Raw genomic sequence first — 15,509 nt, 5'->3', positions numbered from 1 at the left:
ATTACCTTTGAGCTCTTCTTTTTCTGAAAATCTTGAATTATCTGTTCTTGCTTGGTTTTAAAACAGTATTTTTCTGTCATTTTATAAGACGATTTGGAGTTGTTGACAGATGCTTGTTGGCATTGTGAGGTTCACCGTTTCAAACTGCTGAGAAAAGGACTGAAGAACCAAATACAGAGAATGGTTAATTTGGTCATAATTAGCAGCTCTGTTGCTTAATGCTACCTGAAGCTAATACTGAATTTCCTGAAGCTGGCCTTTTAAAAAGCTGTGAAAGATAGAAAGGCAATGCTTTTCTGGATTTAATAGTGTCATTAAGCATGCTAAATTAGTAGATGTGGGCTCCAGGAAGCAATATCCTGTACTTAGTTCTGGGCTGACTTGTTCTGAACTTACTTTCCAATTGCCACAGATGATATTGTGTAATCTCAGGGATAATACTTACCTTCAAGTCATAGTCCAAGACCCTACTGCCTCAAATTGAGGGTGAAAAAAAAATCTCATCAGAAACAAATCTGTGTCAGAATAGAGGGGAAAATCATGACCCTAATTTCAAGAAATACATGGAGTACTGATGCTGTAATAATATTGTCTGTAATACTACCTGTTAGATAAATTACCTGAAGTTAGTCTTCTGTAGAGCTCACAGTTGACTTTTTCCACATCCTTAAAGGATCAAAGTCTTTTCTTACTTGTTTTCAGGGATACTGGAGAAACTCTAGGAGATGCAGGGTTGAAAACAGTAGAACTCTACTATCCCCCAAATGGTGTTTTTCAGTATGCAGTGACCATACAGACAGTAATTTCATGGCTGGAATTTTGCATGTTCTGGAAACAACATTTGAAAAGAGCCATTGAAAGCAAGCATGCTGCAATCTTCAGTGCCAAACATGCCAAGGTCCATATCTTAACAATGCCACGGGCCTGCAGGTTTGTCAGAAGGTCTGCCAGAGCTTCTGTAGTGTGAACAAGAGTTATGGCTCTGCTATAGGTGTAGAAGACCTGTCATAGAGCGTGTGCTTTGTCCAGGTTGTGTACTCAGTCATAAATTTGATTTCTTCCATTCCCTTAAGACATTCTTCTTTGCACAGGTGATGTTATCAGTGTCAGAAGGAGAATGCAAACAGGGTTCTAGTAAGGACAGAGCTGCTCCTGGCCATGTTGTAAGCAGAGCTAAAGGCAGGGTGCTAAAACCTGAAAGGTGACAGTAGTGCTTTTGCTGGCATTGCATTCATTGGTTGCTGAAATAGAGACTCATTTTATTGACTTGGAAGAGTAAGAGTTGTTCTGTGCTGAAGACACACAGAAGATTGAAGTCTGTGTGTAAACCCTGATCAATCCAAGCCTCACGTGATGTTCACAGAAAAAGGATGCTGTTGCTAATGTGTTGTTTTCCCCTGATCCATGAGCTTCCAGTGTTGGGACTCCTGTGACAAAAAATAACACTCTCAAGGTGTACCCCATGACTTGTGTTATGATGGGAGCAAATCCTGCCTCACTTGTTAAACCTGAACTGATGAACTTTATCTTGGAGTTGTGCTGTTGACTCCAGACATGGAGTTAATATGACCATAATATTAACCATGTGCATGAGTTTGATAGAACACCTGTTACTGCCTTGAAGAAGTTGTATATTTCTGTTCAGCTCTCTAAATTATGATGTAAGCAAAGGAAAGCAAATATAAAGTTGTAGTAAACCTTGTCTTCTAAAGTACTTGTCTCATGTTCAAAGAATTGATGGAAACTCTGAGCTCTGTACCTTGGCACTGCCATTGGTGTTTAATGAAGTCACATTAAAAACCTGAGAAGAATAATTGAGTTGAAGTATTAAACTGATAAAAGCAAGGAAATCCTGCGAGTACTCACTGTGTATAGTCACTATTCCACTCCTTCCCTCCGTCATGTGCATCACAGCAGGTCTTTGTGTGAGTTGAGTCAGAAGCTGTGTCAAGGTCTGCCTGGGCTGGAGGACTGCATGTCCCAGTGTACAGCCAGCTTTTCCACTTCTATTTCATCTTGGGCAAAAGGGAATTAATATTGGGACGCCTAGTGTGGGTGTGACTCTGGTATGTTTCTTTTGCTTCCTGTATGTGCTGTCTGTAAATACAGGGTGGCTTGGGAGTGTGTGAGACCTCATGGCCACCCTCTTTTTGTGTGGAGTACAAGCAGTGGTGATCAACATCATCTCTTCTTAAGCTTAAGAATTCTGTATTTTTCTTAGGCAGTGTGATGCTTTCCAGTCCAGTTCATCTCCTTTTAGTGTGTTTCATAACTTGACTTGCTGCTCTGATTAATATTGAATGTAGAATTGTAAGCAAATATATAAACCTGAAGCCAGAAGGACTTTGAAATTCATCTCACATTAGATTATGTAAAATATCTTTTTGGACCTTTTTCCCCAGTCCCTTTCAATTTAGTTCAAACCTTTGATTTGTCTCTCTACACAGCTGCTATATAGTAGAGCTGCATTTTGTATCTTATGTAAACCAGAACATCTTTAGCAGAATCCTTTTTTTTAAAAACACATTTCAGTTGAAAACAGAGTTCTCTCTAGTACTTGAGCTTCCCTGTTTTGCAGTGTTCCCTGGTGATGTAATGCTTAGTCTGAGAAAGTAACTTGTGAAAGATACCATGCAAAACACAGGTAAGCTGGGTATTAACTGGAAACAATAGGGAACTGTGTTTTGCTGATCTCTGTGTTGACAGGTAGACAGTAGCTATGGAAAAAGTAGCCTTAGGAACAAGAAACCAAAAACTTCACTCAAAAAGTGAAGTAGAAAGGTGTGGTCAGTCTGTCCAGGTTAGTTTAGGTAAAAGTATTATTAGGATTACAGTGAGTTAAAACAAACTATAAAATGTCTCTTCAATTTTGTTTTTAGTCTTATTGTCGTGTAAAATTGTTACCAAGAGTTCTGATGCAATGACAGGTTGGCATTGGACTTGGAAAAGCATTTTAGTTTGTTTAAGTAATGATGATTGTGTAATAAATATGTGAAAAGTTCTTGAAGAAAGGCATTTTAGGTTTTTGCAATAAAGAACACAACTGTAAGAATCTAGAAATGTTTTCATACCCCAGAATTACTCTGTAGCAATCTTGTAGGGTTGTCATTATACACGCGGAGCACATAAACTGTCCAACAGGTTCATCTCTTACCTGAGTGTAATAGATTGGAAATTGAATTAAAATGGCAACCAATTCTAACAGTTGTCTGGCTCTTAATGGTTACTTTAATATCTCTGGCTTAGGATAATGTCTTTAAAGCTAATAGAAAGTACTTTATTTTTCTGTTGTGATTCATCTAAGATTGTGTTTTTTAATGGAATGTTTGATAGCGTGATAGCTAAAGGAGATGAACAAACCTTTGTGGCGCAAACTGTTCAGGCAAGTTTTGTTCTTTCTAATACATACTGGGGCATTTGTGAAGCCTTTTTACATTGGGTTGCTAGTTGCTTCATATGTGTGTGACTTGTCAAGAAAACTCTGCAAATCATTATTATTCTCTTCAGTATTCTTCAGCCAGTAAATCCTAATTAAGTCTTTGAAATACAAAGTCCATCTCCGGTGTTACACTGGATTATACTGCATCTCACATTAACTCTTGAATTTGCAGTTGAACTGGCTAAAGCACTTGTTCTCTCACTTTTGGTTGCTCAGGAACCTGCAAGAGGGAAATGGGTCTGTAACTGAACTGTTCAAATGGTGCTCATGTGCAGCTTTTACTTTTAGTGGGGTCTTTGAGCATCAGAGCTTTATCGTGAAAGTCTTTTGACTGTTGACATTTCAGTTATATGTCACTTCATTTCATAAATGCATGAAATTACGGAAATGTAAGGCAGTAAAAAAAAAATCTCTTTAGATTTAGCAGAGCCTTTAGTCTATACTGCAATGATTGGGAAAAGAACCAACCTATTATTGCACTATAAATGATAAATGTGCTTTTGGTAGAGTTATGTATTTATCTTTGCTTCATGAGCTTCAGTAGCTGCTTATTCGAAGAGAAATGCTTCCAGGATGGCATTCTGCTTGAGTGTAATGAACCATGTATAAAAATCAATCTGAGGATTGGAATTTAATATTATATATTCTTTAATATGAATGAATAGGAGGCAGAGCAGTTTAAATGGTGGATTATATATTGATTCTGAGTTGGCATATACACTAGCCTCCTTTTTAAAATCATAATTATTGTTGAGTAACAACTTCCAAGGGTTAAATGTAAAACTGCTGTCTCAGGACAGATTTAGGGCATTGCTGATCTTTATGAGACTTTTTGAAAATCATGTCAGAAAGAAGGTACATTTTGAAACACTGCTCAGTATTACTGAGTAGAAGACAGTCCTTGCTTGCATGTGAAGTAAATGTTAGATTCCATTCCAGCAGAAAGAACTGAAGTCTCAGCTCACCTCCAAGTTGTTGCTAAGATGAGGAACTACTTGTGCTCAGTACTTTTACAGGTCAAGACACAGAACACAGTAAGACATAGTGGACATTTCATTTGTAGCTGGGTCCGGTCCCACAGGTGTGTCAGAGCAAGTTGCTGAGAGCTTTAGCTGGTAGTTGGAGGACTGGAGTAATGGGAGAGTGATTTACAGTGTGACTTGAGGTGTAAGTGTGAATCTTCAAAATAGCTGTAAAATGCACAGAACTTCCTCTTGCAGATTCACACAACTGCATTTTAATTTGCTGTTGGATGATACAGGGAAAAAAGTCAAATTTATTTTGCTCTTAAAAATTTATGATGATAATGCTTTTCATTGTTTTAAAAAAAAAAAAAAAAAAAAGTCTTCCAGACCTCCCAGTTCTAGATTTAGCTGATGTGGAGTTTTTTAGTAGACTTTTTGTGTTGACTTTTTAACCTTTAATATTTTATTATTGGATAATCTTTGAAAGATTGTACAGCTAAGTTAAAAGTATTTTTTTTTTCAGATATAACACATATCAATGAACAGGCCTCATGATTGGGGAGGGTTGTTAGAATGCCAGAGTAATAAAAGTGAACAGTTCCTGGTATCTCTTTAGACCAGCTACAGTTTCAGGTTTTTCAGTGCTCTGCTTTGGTTCCTGAAGTACTGCAGGTGAACAAACAGGGGAGTCATTGTGAAAGCATTACATTTCTGCCTGGTTTAGCTGGGGTGTAGAATTTTCTGTTCATCTAGTACTGGGCTATGCAGAGAGAAACCCCACAACTTTATATATGTAGGCAACATATATATGTATGTCTGCTTTCCTGAATTCAATTTTGCCGAAACTGGAGTGATTCATAGATGTCTGCACCCAGCACCTTCAGTATTAAAATGGAGCTATTTTTAACCTTCTTGCTCCCACAACATTGGGATCAGCTAGCAAACAAAAATCTCTGTAAACCCATAAACAGGCATTTTTGGTTGAATTGTAGAGATGAAAACTGTAAAATCAGTTGGAGTGTGTTACAGAGAGCAGTAACAGTGCCTGGGACAAACAGCTGGTTGTTTGAACTATGTGTTGCTGCCCAGTCTTTTGGTGTGGTACTAGGGAAAAGAAGTCATTATTTGCTCTCACTGAGGAGTCTGAGAATGTTAAGAATAAACCCATTTTTTAGCTATCTCTGTAAGGATCTCTCTAAAGGACAAGCATCCCTTGTCCTGGTTGCTGACACTGGACACTAAACCTGAACTGCAGAGTTCAGAAACCAGAACCGATACAGAAGGGGTAGTGAGTGTTACAGAGCATTTGAGGAGACCGCTGCTTAAGGATGTTTGCTTGGATTTTTATGATGAATTTCTAGTAGAACTTATCTTCAGAATGTGCTGTATTGGAAAACAAAATAAAGAGTTACAGCAGCAATTTTGTGAGTTATCATCCAGTTCTTGACAAAGAACCAGGAAGTATGGGTCACAAATTCAGCATAAAGAGAATTGCTCTGAAGCAATTTCAAGGGCCTATTTTTCTAGATAGATTTTTCCTGTAAATACATGGACTTTGTTTAGAGGTGTGCAATCATTCCTTAACAAGTTTACAGCACACACTGCAGTGACAAAGCAACTCTTGAGTTCTGAGGTGACATCAGTACAAGGGCAATAGGGACTTCTTGGAACTTGGGCTACTTGTGTTGGTGTCACCAGGTTTTTCTGTCACTGACCTTCTTGCCAGGCCATGTCATGGCATTTAGGACCCTGCTGAGTGTTGGAGTCATCTGCCTGTGACTGATGGAGCACTGCATCACTCCTTTCCTTGTCCCCCGCTTGCTCTCTGAAATGCATCACAACTCTATGGGAGCTTTGAGTAGTTTTGAGACTTTAGTGTATTCTAAAAGAAATTTGAGTACTCTGCTGTGACCAATATGAAATGGAAAAAGGAAAGCTACCTTGTACTTCTGTTTAAAAATGAGCTTGTTTAATCTCCTGTAAAACCTGTCTGGATGCTTTTTACATATCCAGAGGTAAAGATCATGTATGGTCTGTTGTGAGAACTGCATTTTCACGATTTTGTGGATTGCACGTGTACTTTTTTTGTAGAGTAGGTGATTCTCTTTTCATCAGTGACTGTGCTACAGGGCCTCTCTTAGGAGCACAGCCAGGAGTGGAAAACATCTGCCCAAAGATGATGCAAAACCCTTTCTTGTTGAAAGGAGCTAAAATAATTGACTGCTACTGGCCATTATATTATATAATATGTAGTTGAATGTGTCTGGTGTCCAGTAAACTGCATTTACTGTATTAAGTTCTTACTACTCCCCTTTCAGAAGATTTTGTGCCTCAAGAGTCACTTATCTCAATGCTCTTCACTTCCATTTCAAGCCTGGGTTGAACAAGGTTTTGTATATGCACACAGCTGTGAAGCATTATTCCTTCCTGCCCTTTTTTTTTGCCCCTCTCTGCAGTATTTTTAGGCATTGAGGTGTAAATTTTTTTTTTTTCTTGAAGCAGTGATTTTTGTTTCTCAGGACCTTGACCTTAAGTTTGCTTACAGAACCACCCCAGGCACACACTTCTGTTATTCTTTAATCTGTTTGTTGTAAAGAGCCCCATTGTAGTAGGTACTAGGTGACAAGGCACACTTTCTTTTTTCCCCTTATTAGTGAAGTCTTCTAGGCAGCCTCACCTCAGTGAAAGTTACCTATAGTTATCATTTAATGTGTTTCTTAAGCTGTGGTCTCACATGTATTTTGAAATTGGCTGAGACAAAGTAATTTTCTCCTTCTCGAATATTTACAACATAAATATTGAGAGTTTGGGTCAAATTCTCTCCACTTCATGAAATTAAATGCTGGCATTAGTGGTGCATCTGCTTAGGAAAGGTCTTTGCAGTCAGGGATTTAAAAGAATCGCGTTTGTATTCAACAGGAAGATTGAGAAGACAGGCAGTTTGAAATGGCATAATATTGAATGAAAACATGGCAGAACCTTGGCCCGTGCCTGTACTCACTGGATAGCAGGCTAGAGCTGGGAAAGGTGATGTTCCTAATTGGAATTAGCAGTACTGTCGTGGTGGGAAGGATTTTCAACCAGTACAGTGGATGAATAGCCAAGGGATGAGGGTGCCAACAGCTTCCTTAAAAAGTTAGGAGTGTTCATACTTTCAGCAGAGGAAAGAGGGTGACTGAGTGTTACAGAATCTACTTTTCTCTGTGCCAGTGGATGGACTCTGAAGTCAGAATTTGCTGTTACAGCATAAGCTTCTCTGAACTGCTGCTGAAGGTAGCTACAGAAAAATTTTTTTCTTCTTCCTTTTGTTGGCATATTAGAGGAGTGTGTATTGAGATTTTTGATGTTCTCCCAGGACAATCAATACTTACACTGTGTCAGATACTTCCTTGAAGAGCTTAAGTGACTCATTGTATTTGTTCTTATTTTTATAATTTGGTTAGCAGTTAATAGAAGATGTTCCTGGTGTGTAACAGAAAGTGAATTTAAAAATTGCTATTTCCTGAGTCTTTGCATTCCCTGACATACCTGGGAGACATTTATATTCAAAAGCTGGTGTGCTGTTTATGCACCCATTGGCAGGCTGTCTGCTCCCTGCCTCTGATTCCAATCAGTTGTGCAATCAGCAATTTAGCAGATAAGCACATCTGAGTTTAAGTAATGTGATAAATGATTGTAACCCTTGCCAGTACCAGCCTTTACTGCTGTATGTCCTGTGCCAGCTATTTAAGTACTTACTCATTTTAGGTGTTATATTGGAACTTGGAGATCATATGTGCTGATGTAGATTTTAACTTACTTTTGTGAATAACGATGAAAAAAGTATGTATGCTCTTTGCATCTTTGAAGAACACATCTGTGATGAGACAAAACAGTGGCAGTTCAAAAAAAGGCAGATTTGGTTTTGAAGGGTACAACTTGCCAGTTTCTGATGTATAAAGAAATGTTTTGCAAACATGGCTGAGCTGTGCTCCTGTTCCTCATTCCTGCTGCTCTCATCACCAGGATCTGAATTGATGTATTTCCACTTGCATGCCTTTGTGTCACTGCACTGGGGGAAAACACAGCCAGCTGCCTCCTCTGCTGTGGAACAGGAGCAGGAGCGTGGGGAAGGTGTGTTCGAGTGTCAGACTAATTCTGAGCTGTAAAACAGAGGAGGATGACTGGTCAGACCAGTTACATGAGTTCAGTCATGGCAAAGAGTCCTGTCACAGCTGCAGAAAGTGTCACAAGGCAGTGACAGAGCTTTTCACATGCTGCCCTGGATGGATGGCTGTCATTCATGGCATGTGGGCAAGCAGGCTTGGGCAGGGCCACTCTCAGAGTGCTGCTTTGAGAAGTTCCTGTGGCACAGGCAGCAGAAGGGGCTCAGAGTTCAGGGGGAAGCAAACATCACACTTCTGCCCTATTGTCAAGATGATTGTCTGGCCTAAGGAAGGAACAGAGCAGGTTGTTTAAAGTAGAAGCTTTGCAAAACAGTGCCAGAACCCAGCACTTTGCTGTCACTGAACACACTGTTTGTTTGATGTTTAAGCATATCGTTACATAAGCCAGTTCACATGCTTCAGTCAAGATTTGCCTTTCTTGATTGTTTTTGATGCCTTCTGAAGACATCATAAGAGGCACTAGGCTATTTTGTTTCCTTAATGTAGTATATATAACCTTAGTACATCCCTGATTTGAGAAAATAATTTATAAGGATGAGTAGGGTAATACAAGATGGATATTAAACCTGGAAAGGCGTGGAGCTCCAATTGTCACCTGGAGCTTGATGGATTTGTATGTTTGATGTGAAACAGTCTAATATTACCATGTTTCATCTCAACTAGCCACTGCTAGACTTGCAACGTTGATTCTTTTATCACACAAAATGTTTTGCTTATGAACCATGAGCCTTTTCTGTAGTGACATCACTGCAGTTTTATGTCTCTGGCATTATATGGGAAATCTCCGTTATATTCAATTGCCTGAGGCAGGCAGAACAAACTTTGAATATTCAGGAGACTTTTGAATATCAGTATGAATTTGCATTGACAGCTGCTCCACAAGTTCTTTGTCTGCACATTTCTGGTGTGAAAATAAACTGTGATCCTGTGATCAATTATGTAATTTCTGTTTAAGAGTTAGTAATTAGAATGCAAAAGCTAATATTATTACAGTGACAGTAGGGGGGAAAAAAATCTGTATGTCATGAACAGGTGCAGATAGGTTCAGGTAGATTTGGGCAGATAAGGCTAAATCCAATGTATTGCAATCATAAAGACTGTAAACTTACTGTGGTAAATTATATTCTAGGTACCACTGAAAATTAAAGTACAACTGCAGGGAACACTGAATCATCGTAATTTGCTTTTTATGCTTTAACTGATTTGTATAATCATTACTCAGATTCCTCATGTGTTTGATAGAAAACCTACACTTTATTTATGATTAATAATAACTAAGTTATTGTGGATGTGGAGTCAGTGACGCTTTTTTTCTCTGTGACTTAGTTGTGTAAATAATTGTATTTCTGCTTCCACGTAGATTAGTCTTTGTAATACTAATACACGGTATTATTTACAGAAGGAAGTAACACAATAAAAAGAAAGCTTAGTGACCTTCCTAATGTACTTTGTTAACAGGGCTGTATTTTTCACTTGTTGCTTCCATATGGAGAAAAATACCCTCCAGTTTTCTGACTGGACTGGAAATTTTATGTGTAACAACCAACATGGAAGTTCATGTATCTGATTTTACCACTCCCTTTCTTGAGGTAAAGGTGAGCTGCAGCAGCTGGGCAGTCACAAGCAGGTTTGAGGCAGTAGTACATCAAACAACTGCGCATTTTGAGAGGTTCTGTAACACTTCAGAAGGTACTTCAAAAAAGGCTTAAAAAATCCCCTCTGATCATTCCAGAGAAAGCATCATCAAGAACTTTGACTGGAGTAACTGCTAGAGAAAAAACCAGTTCCTCAGCTTTACGCTAATACGGTATCTTTTACAGCTGAGTGTGTGGGTTATAAACTACTTTTGACAAAAGAGAACAGATACTAGAAAGTGGATTTTTCTTCCATCTTAACTGCATCATTTGCAAATTATCTTAGGATTATTGATTGTTTAAAGTGCATTAGTCTGAAAGCATCAGGTTTTAATAGTATTTTAATTAAGTAGGAACTAATGTATTCTGCTACTATCAAACTGAATACTTTTTCTTGCAGTTATGTTCACTTTTACTTTCACATTGAGACTGTCAGTTGGGTTTATTCTGTTTGAGAATAACAGTAGTACATTATGAGCTTTCATTACTAGCAGAAGTTACCAAAGGGTAAATGGGTTCCAAAAGAGCATTTGTTAGGACTGCACAAACCAAGCAGTGGGATTTGCTGGTTCCAGCAAATGAGTTAGGTCAGCTCCAGTTGACCTAAACATAAATCTTTTGAAGCAAAGGGTAATCAGGGATTTTATTAATACCAGAGAAGATCTGTTTGTAGGATGGGGAGCCCTTGTCACATTGTGTAGACTCAGTCTCATTCCCCGTCTCTATGCTCGTTTGTACCTTTCCTTTACCACTTGTGTTCTGGTTCCTACTGATTTGTACTGGGTTAGAGACTGTAGCATGTAGAGGGTTTTTTTTTTTTTTTTTTTTTTTTTGCTTGGAAACCAAAACAGGAAAAGTTATTTGCTTGTTACTTAAAAAATGTGTGATTCTCATTTGCTGATTTGTGACTCTTGTCCGGCTGTAATATATTCCTTTCCACACTCTCAGCTGAATGCTCAATTTTCCATGTGCTTCCCTCTTGTTGATTAAATGCCAGCTGTAGCCCAGCTGTAGGTTTCAGGTACTTGTGAGAGGCGTTCTGTGGGATGGTATTTCCTGGTAGAAAGAACTGGGCTGGAGCTGCTTTTTGTGCTTAACAGTGAAAGGTGACAGTGGTAGCAACTGGTGACAGGCCTGATGGGACTCATAAACCCCTCTGTTTGAATGTGAGCCTCAGTAGGAAGTGTTACTTAGTAAGGCAGCACTCTGGGGGAGTGGAGTGAGGCCAAAGAGCACAAAAGGTATTTCCTTTCAGGCTGAGGCAAAGGGAAGGACATGGAGCAAGTACCTGGGTGGCTCAGATGGTGTGGCTGTGTAAGGGAGAGCTGAACAAGGATGGAAACAAGTTTGATGTGGCAAGTAAGCACTTCCTTTGAGATAGCTCTTGGAATAGCAGAGTTGACTTTATAAATGAAAAGTTTGCCTTATTTATAAATAGCTTAAATTATCCACTGTGTGAGGGTAGAGTTGCATATAAAAGTTAGGAGTGCTGTAATAAATTTCTCCTAATGGAAATAAGGGCTTCCTATGCTTGCTAAAAATGCCAGTAGTCTTTTCAGATACAGGACCATCTGGGCTTCCTGAAAAAGAAGATACAGTATTATACCCAGGCTCTTCCATAATTATTCTGGCTATTTGGATCTCAATATGGTGTCCTTCTAGTGCTTCTAGAGAGCTTCTACTGAGCTTTTCAAGTTCTTGCTCTGCAAGCTACTGTTTGAGGGAGCAGATCTGCCACGGACCATCTGTGCTCTTCCACAGGGGATTATGGTTGCTTGAAGACAGATGGGGAAAGAGAATCTCACCCCCATCCTCCCCCAGCCCCTTCCCTTAGTTTCCTGGGTACAGATGCATTTTGCTGTGTGGATGCTCAGTGAGGGAGGATGTGACAGTAAAGAAATTGGATGTTCTAGCTGGACCAGGGAGTCACCCTATGTTGTAAAAATGAGTAACTCAAGACATACTGTTGCTTTCAAATCGTGTAGGGAAGTGAAAGCTGTAAGACCCTGGGTGGCTTAATTTTTGGGGTTTTTTTATTGTTATGAAGTATTTTTTAGAAGTGATTACTTGGAATTTTTGTGGGTTTAAATGGTAGAATTATTAATTCGAAAAAGTTCTGCTTTCTTATTGTCTTGGCATTTACTATCTCTCTGCTTCCTGTTTGCTATCCCTGATTTCTCACCTTCTCTTAGAAAAACTTGTATTGGAGCATTTACTTAAAAGTTGGGCTGAAAGATAAGCAAACTTTGTATAACATGTATGCAAAATATTTTTGCACTTTGAATTTTACTTTCTAGTAGCCTTTATTTCCCCTATCTCAATCTCTTTTGATATTGTATATAATATGTTGTAATATGAATTCTCCATCTAGATTTCCAAAGGAAGATTGTGGAGGAATATTTACCAGAAATGCAGAGCACACTGGAGCCAGTCATTGTGTCAGATGATGCCTCTTTCAAGTCCCCAGATAATGAGAATCCTGATAAAACTCTTGGAATGGAGAAATGCCCAAGCATCAGTTGCACTGGAGGTGATGCTGGTGTCTTGGAAGAGGAATTGAGTTCGTTGCCCTCGGATCAGGATGCAGCAGCTGTTGGCAGAAGCAGCAATGGGGCTCCAGCAGAAGGACAGCAGCAGTGTGGAGGGACAGACTCCTCTGCCAATGCCTGCTGTGAAAGAAAGGCAGAAGGCTCCACAAAACCAGAACATCTACCTAGAGAAGAACTTGAACTACATGATCCAAAAACTAACCAGACAGAACAATCATTAATGGAAATATTACAGGACCTAAGGGAAGAATCTGACTTTGGGAAAAAATCAGGTGATAAAATCTATTCAGAAAGCCCTTATGACACAGACTGCACAAAGAAGCTTATTTCCACAATACATCAGACTTCCTCACAAGAGGATTTGCTAAAGGAAATAGAATCTGAACTCTTATCCACGGATTTTTCGAAGGAACCAAAGCTCCCTAATGGTGTGCAGAAGGGTGAACATGCCTTGGCTGTGTTTGAAAAATGTGTACAAGATAAATACCTGCAGCAAGAACAAACTATTACAAAGTGAGTATTGCAGTATCTGCATCATAGTTGGAGGTGTGTGCTGAACAATTTCCATGCATGTTATGTGCACCCGCATACAACATTTTGGTGTGAAGCGAGTTGTCTCTAGTTGGTATGAAGATAGTTAATGAGCTTTTTTAAATTTCTTAAGGGAGGAATCATTTTTACTTGTGGTAGGTACTTGTAAATGAAATTGTGTGCTTAGATGTCTGAATTCTTGTAGGATTTGGCAGGAGCTGAATAGCCAACTGTGTCATTGAATAGCTTGCCAATGTCTAGAATTACTTAAATACTGCAGCAGTAATAGTGATTTAAAAATAGTCCAGGATTCATTCAGTCCATATGTGTCTGTGGAGAAATGAAATCTTTGAAAGTACTAACTCCCACAATGGGCATTTCATTTATGTTTAAAATGGCTTGTTTCCTTTTCAAGTAGTATTCAATCTTCTGTCATCATCCAGAAAAGTTGTTAATCAGATGAGAGTATTGTTTGAGTTGGAAGTGTCATATGTAGATAAACTGCTCTTTGCACATTTTGTAGAAGGACTTCTGAAATGCATGGCTTCTACGTGTTGCTATAATGAACTGGGCTTAGTAATTCTACCAGGTAGTATTGAGCATGAATATTTATGTTCATCAAAAGCCAGTTCATTGCTTGATTTCATGATTCCTTACTTGGTGTTTAATACTTGGTTGTCTCTTTAGAAATGTTTTTTTGCTAACAGAATGTAGCCTCTAACTTAATATTTATTCCTTTTTGCAGAGCTGGAAATAAGTGTCCTGCCTTTTGTATAAGACTCTCCAATACCATGCTATAGGAGCACATCAGAGGAGGGGAAACCAGATAGAGGGAGAGAGACCCAGTAGGGAAAATATTCTCTTGCACTTCAGCAGTTAACCTCTGACAGAAACCATCCATGTGAGGAGAGTCAGGTGATGACAGGAAAGCTGGAGAATGCACAGTTTAACATTCAGAAGTTACAGAGGAGGAGTGGGAGTCTGAAGTGGTGGGTGTGTAGAGAGGGGTAATTCCAGGAGATCATGAGGTAAAGAGTTTTACTTCAGTGTTTTTAGCTTTGGACCAATTACTTCCTTAGAGACAAGTGTTTTTATATGTGTGTATGTTATATATACATACAGAAGGCTTTATGTAAAAACGTGTCTCTTCTTTTTGGCCAGCTGCAGCCAGCTGACACTTGGGGACTCCCCTCAGGAGTCTGAAACTGCTGTGAACATTTTGTGCTTGGTCCAAAGGGCATTCTGGGTTGTGTTTGTTTTGTCCCTTACTTTATGATCAGCAGAATTTCTTGTAACATCATTCTGGAAATAGCCTAGTTGTCTCCTGTGATCTAAATAAATACGTGAGCAGCTGTGGCCCGAATTAAGAATTTGTAATCCTGGAATATTCATTAATAGATTAAAAAGCAGCTCACAAGTGCTAAGGTCTCTGATGGTTTTGAATTCCTTATAATTTAGGGGACTAGTTTGTTCAGAGTTTGTTTTCAACAAAGGGGCGGGAATAAAGGGATATTTAAGTATCTTTTTCAGGTAAATGCATGCCTCCCACAAATTCATGCAATTAGTGGCCTAAATACCCACCATGCAATAGTATCTGCCAACATGTAAACACATTTGAGACTGTTTATTCAGCAGTTCTGATAATGTTCTAAAACTTCGGAGTTTTATGCTAGAATGTCAAACTAGGTCTGAGTTGGCTTCAAACAGCTGAACTGGAACTATTGCTAAAAATTGAACTTTTTAAGGAGCATGAGCATGGATACTTGTTGCCTACTTAGGACTTAAAAAATCAGGATTCTGTTTCTTACCAGGTTGTGAACTTCCATGGGTACTCTGAGAAATCCATGAAATTAATAAAATCTCCGTGTCTTCAGACAAATGACTAGTGAGACTGACTGGAAGTTACTGTCTTAGATTACTTTAAAAATACTAACATTCATGGTTTCATAGGGTTACCAAATGTCCCGTGTCATTATGGACCACAACAACCCTAAAATGCCGGAAACAAGCAGTTTCTTCGCAAGGAGGTTGCTGCTTGCTGTTTTGGAGTTAAGTTCCACATGCACAACATTATTCTTTTTTTTTTCTTTGTAAGGCTTTCATGGGTTTTTTTAGGATTTCTGGCTTCCAGTAAAACTTGCAGATTGAAGAGCAAAACCTATGTATCTCAAGATTGAAAACAAGCAACCAAGAAAACCCAATATTGACGTACCTCGTTTTCTGGT

General features: G+C 38.9%; 1 protein-coding gene across 6 annotated transcripts in view; it reads left to right on the top strand.

The window, feature by feature from the left end:
* CCDC186 (coiled-coil domain containing 186) overlaps nucleotides 1-15,509 on the top strand; it is a 34,675-nt gene that overhangs the window by 565 nt on the left and 18,601 nt on the right. For 2 of the 6 annotated variants that reach the window (XM_083866464.1, XM_083866462.1), the window contains one exon: nucleotides 12,576-13,266. In XM_083866464.1, coding sequence (XP_083722590.1) covers nucleotides 12,614-13,266 — 653 coding nt within the window. In that variant the 5' untranslated portion in view covers nucleotides 12,576-12,613. Of the gene's footprint in view, nucleotides 1-1,732; nucleotides 1,855-2,616; nucleotides 2,645-7,574; nucleotides 7,678-11,460; nucleotides 11,564-12,575; nucleotides 13,267-15,509 lie in introns of those variants that run through there. The other 4 variants (XM_083866465.1, XM_083866463.1, XM_083866466.1 and 1 more) reach the window with 4 other exon arrangements.

Source organism: Zosterops lateralis (assembly GCF_965231275.1).
Source record: "Zosterops lateralis genome assembly, chromosome: 8".
Classification (NCBI taxonomy): Eukaryota; Metazoa; Chordata; class Aves; order Passeriformes; family Zosteropidae; genus Zosterops; species Zosterops lateralis.
The sequence above is the reverse complement of the archived record's forward strand: the minus strand, read 5'-3'. Positions and strand labels throughout refer to the sequence as shown.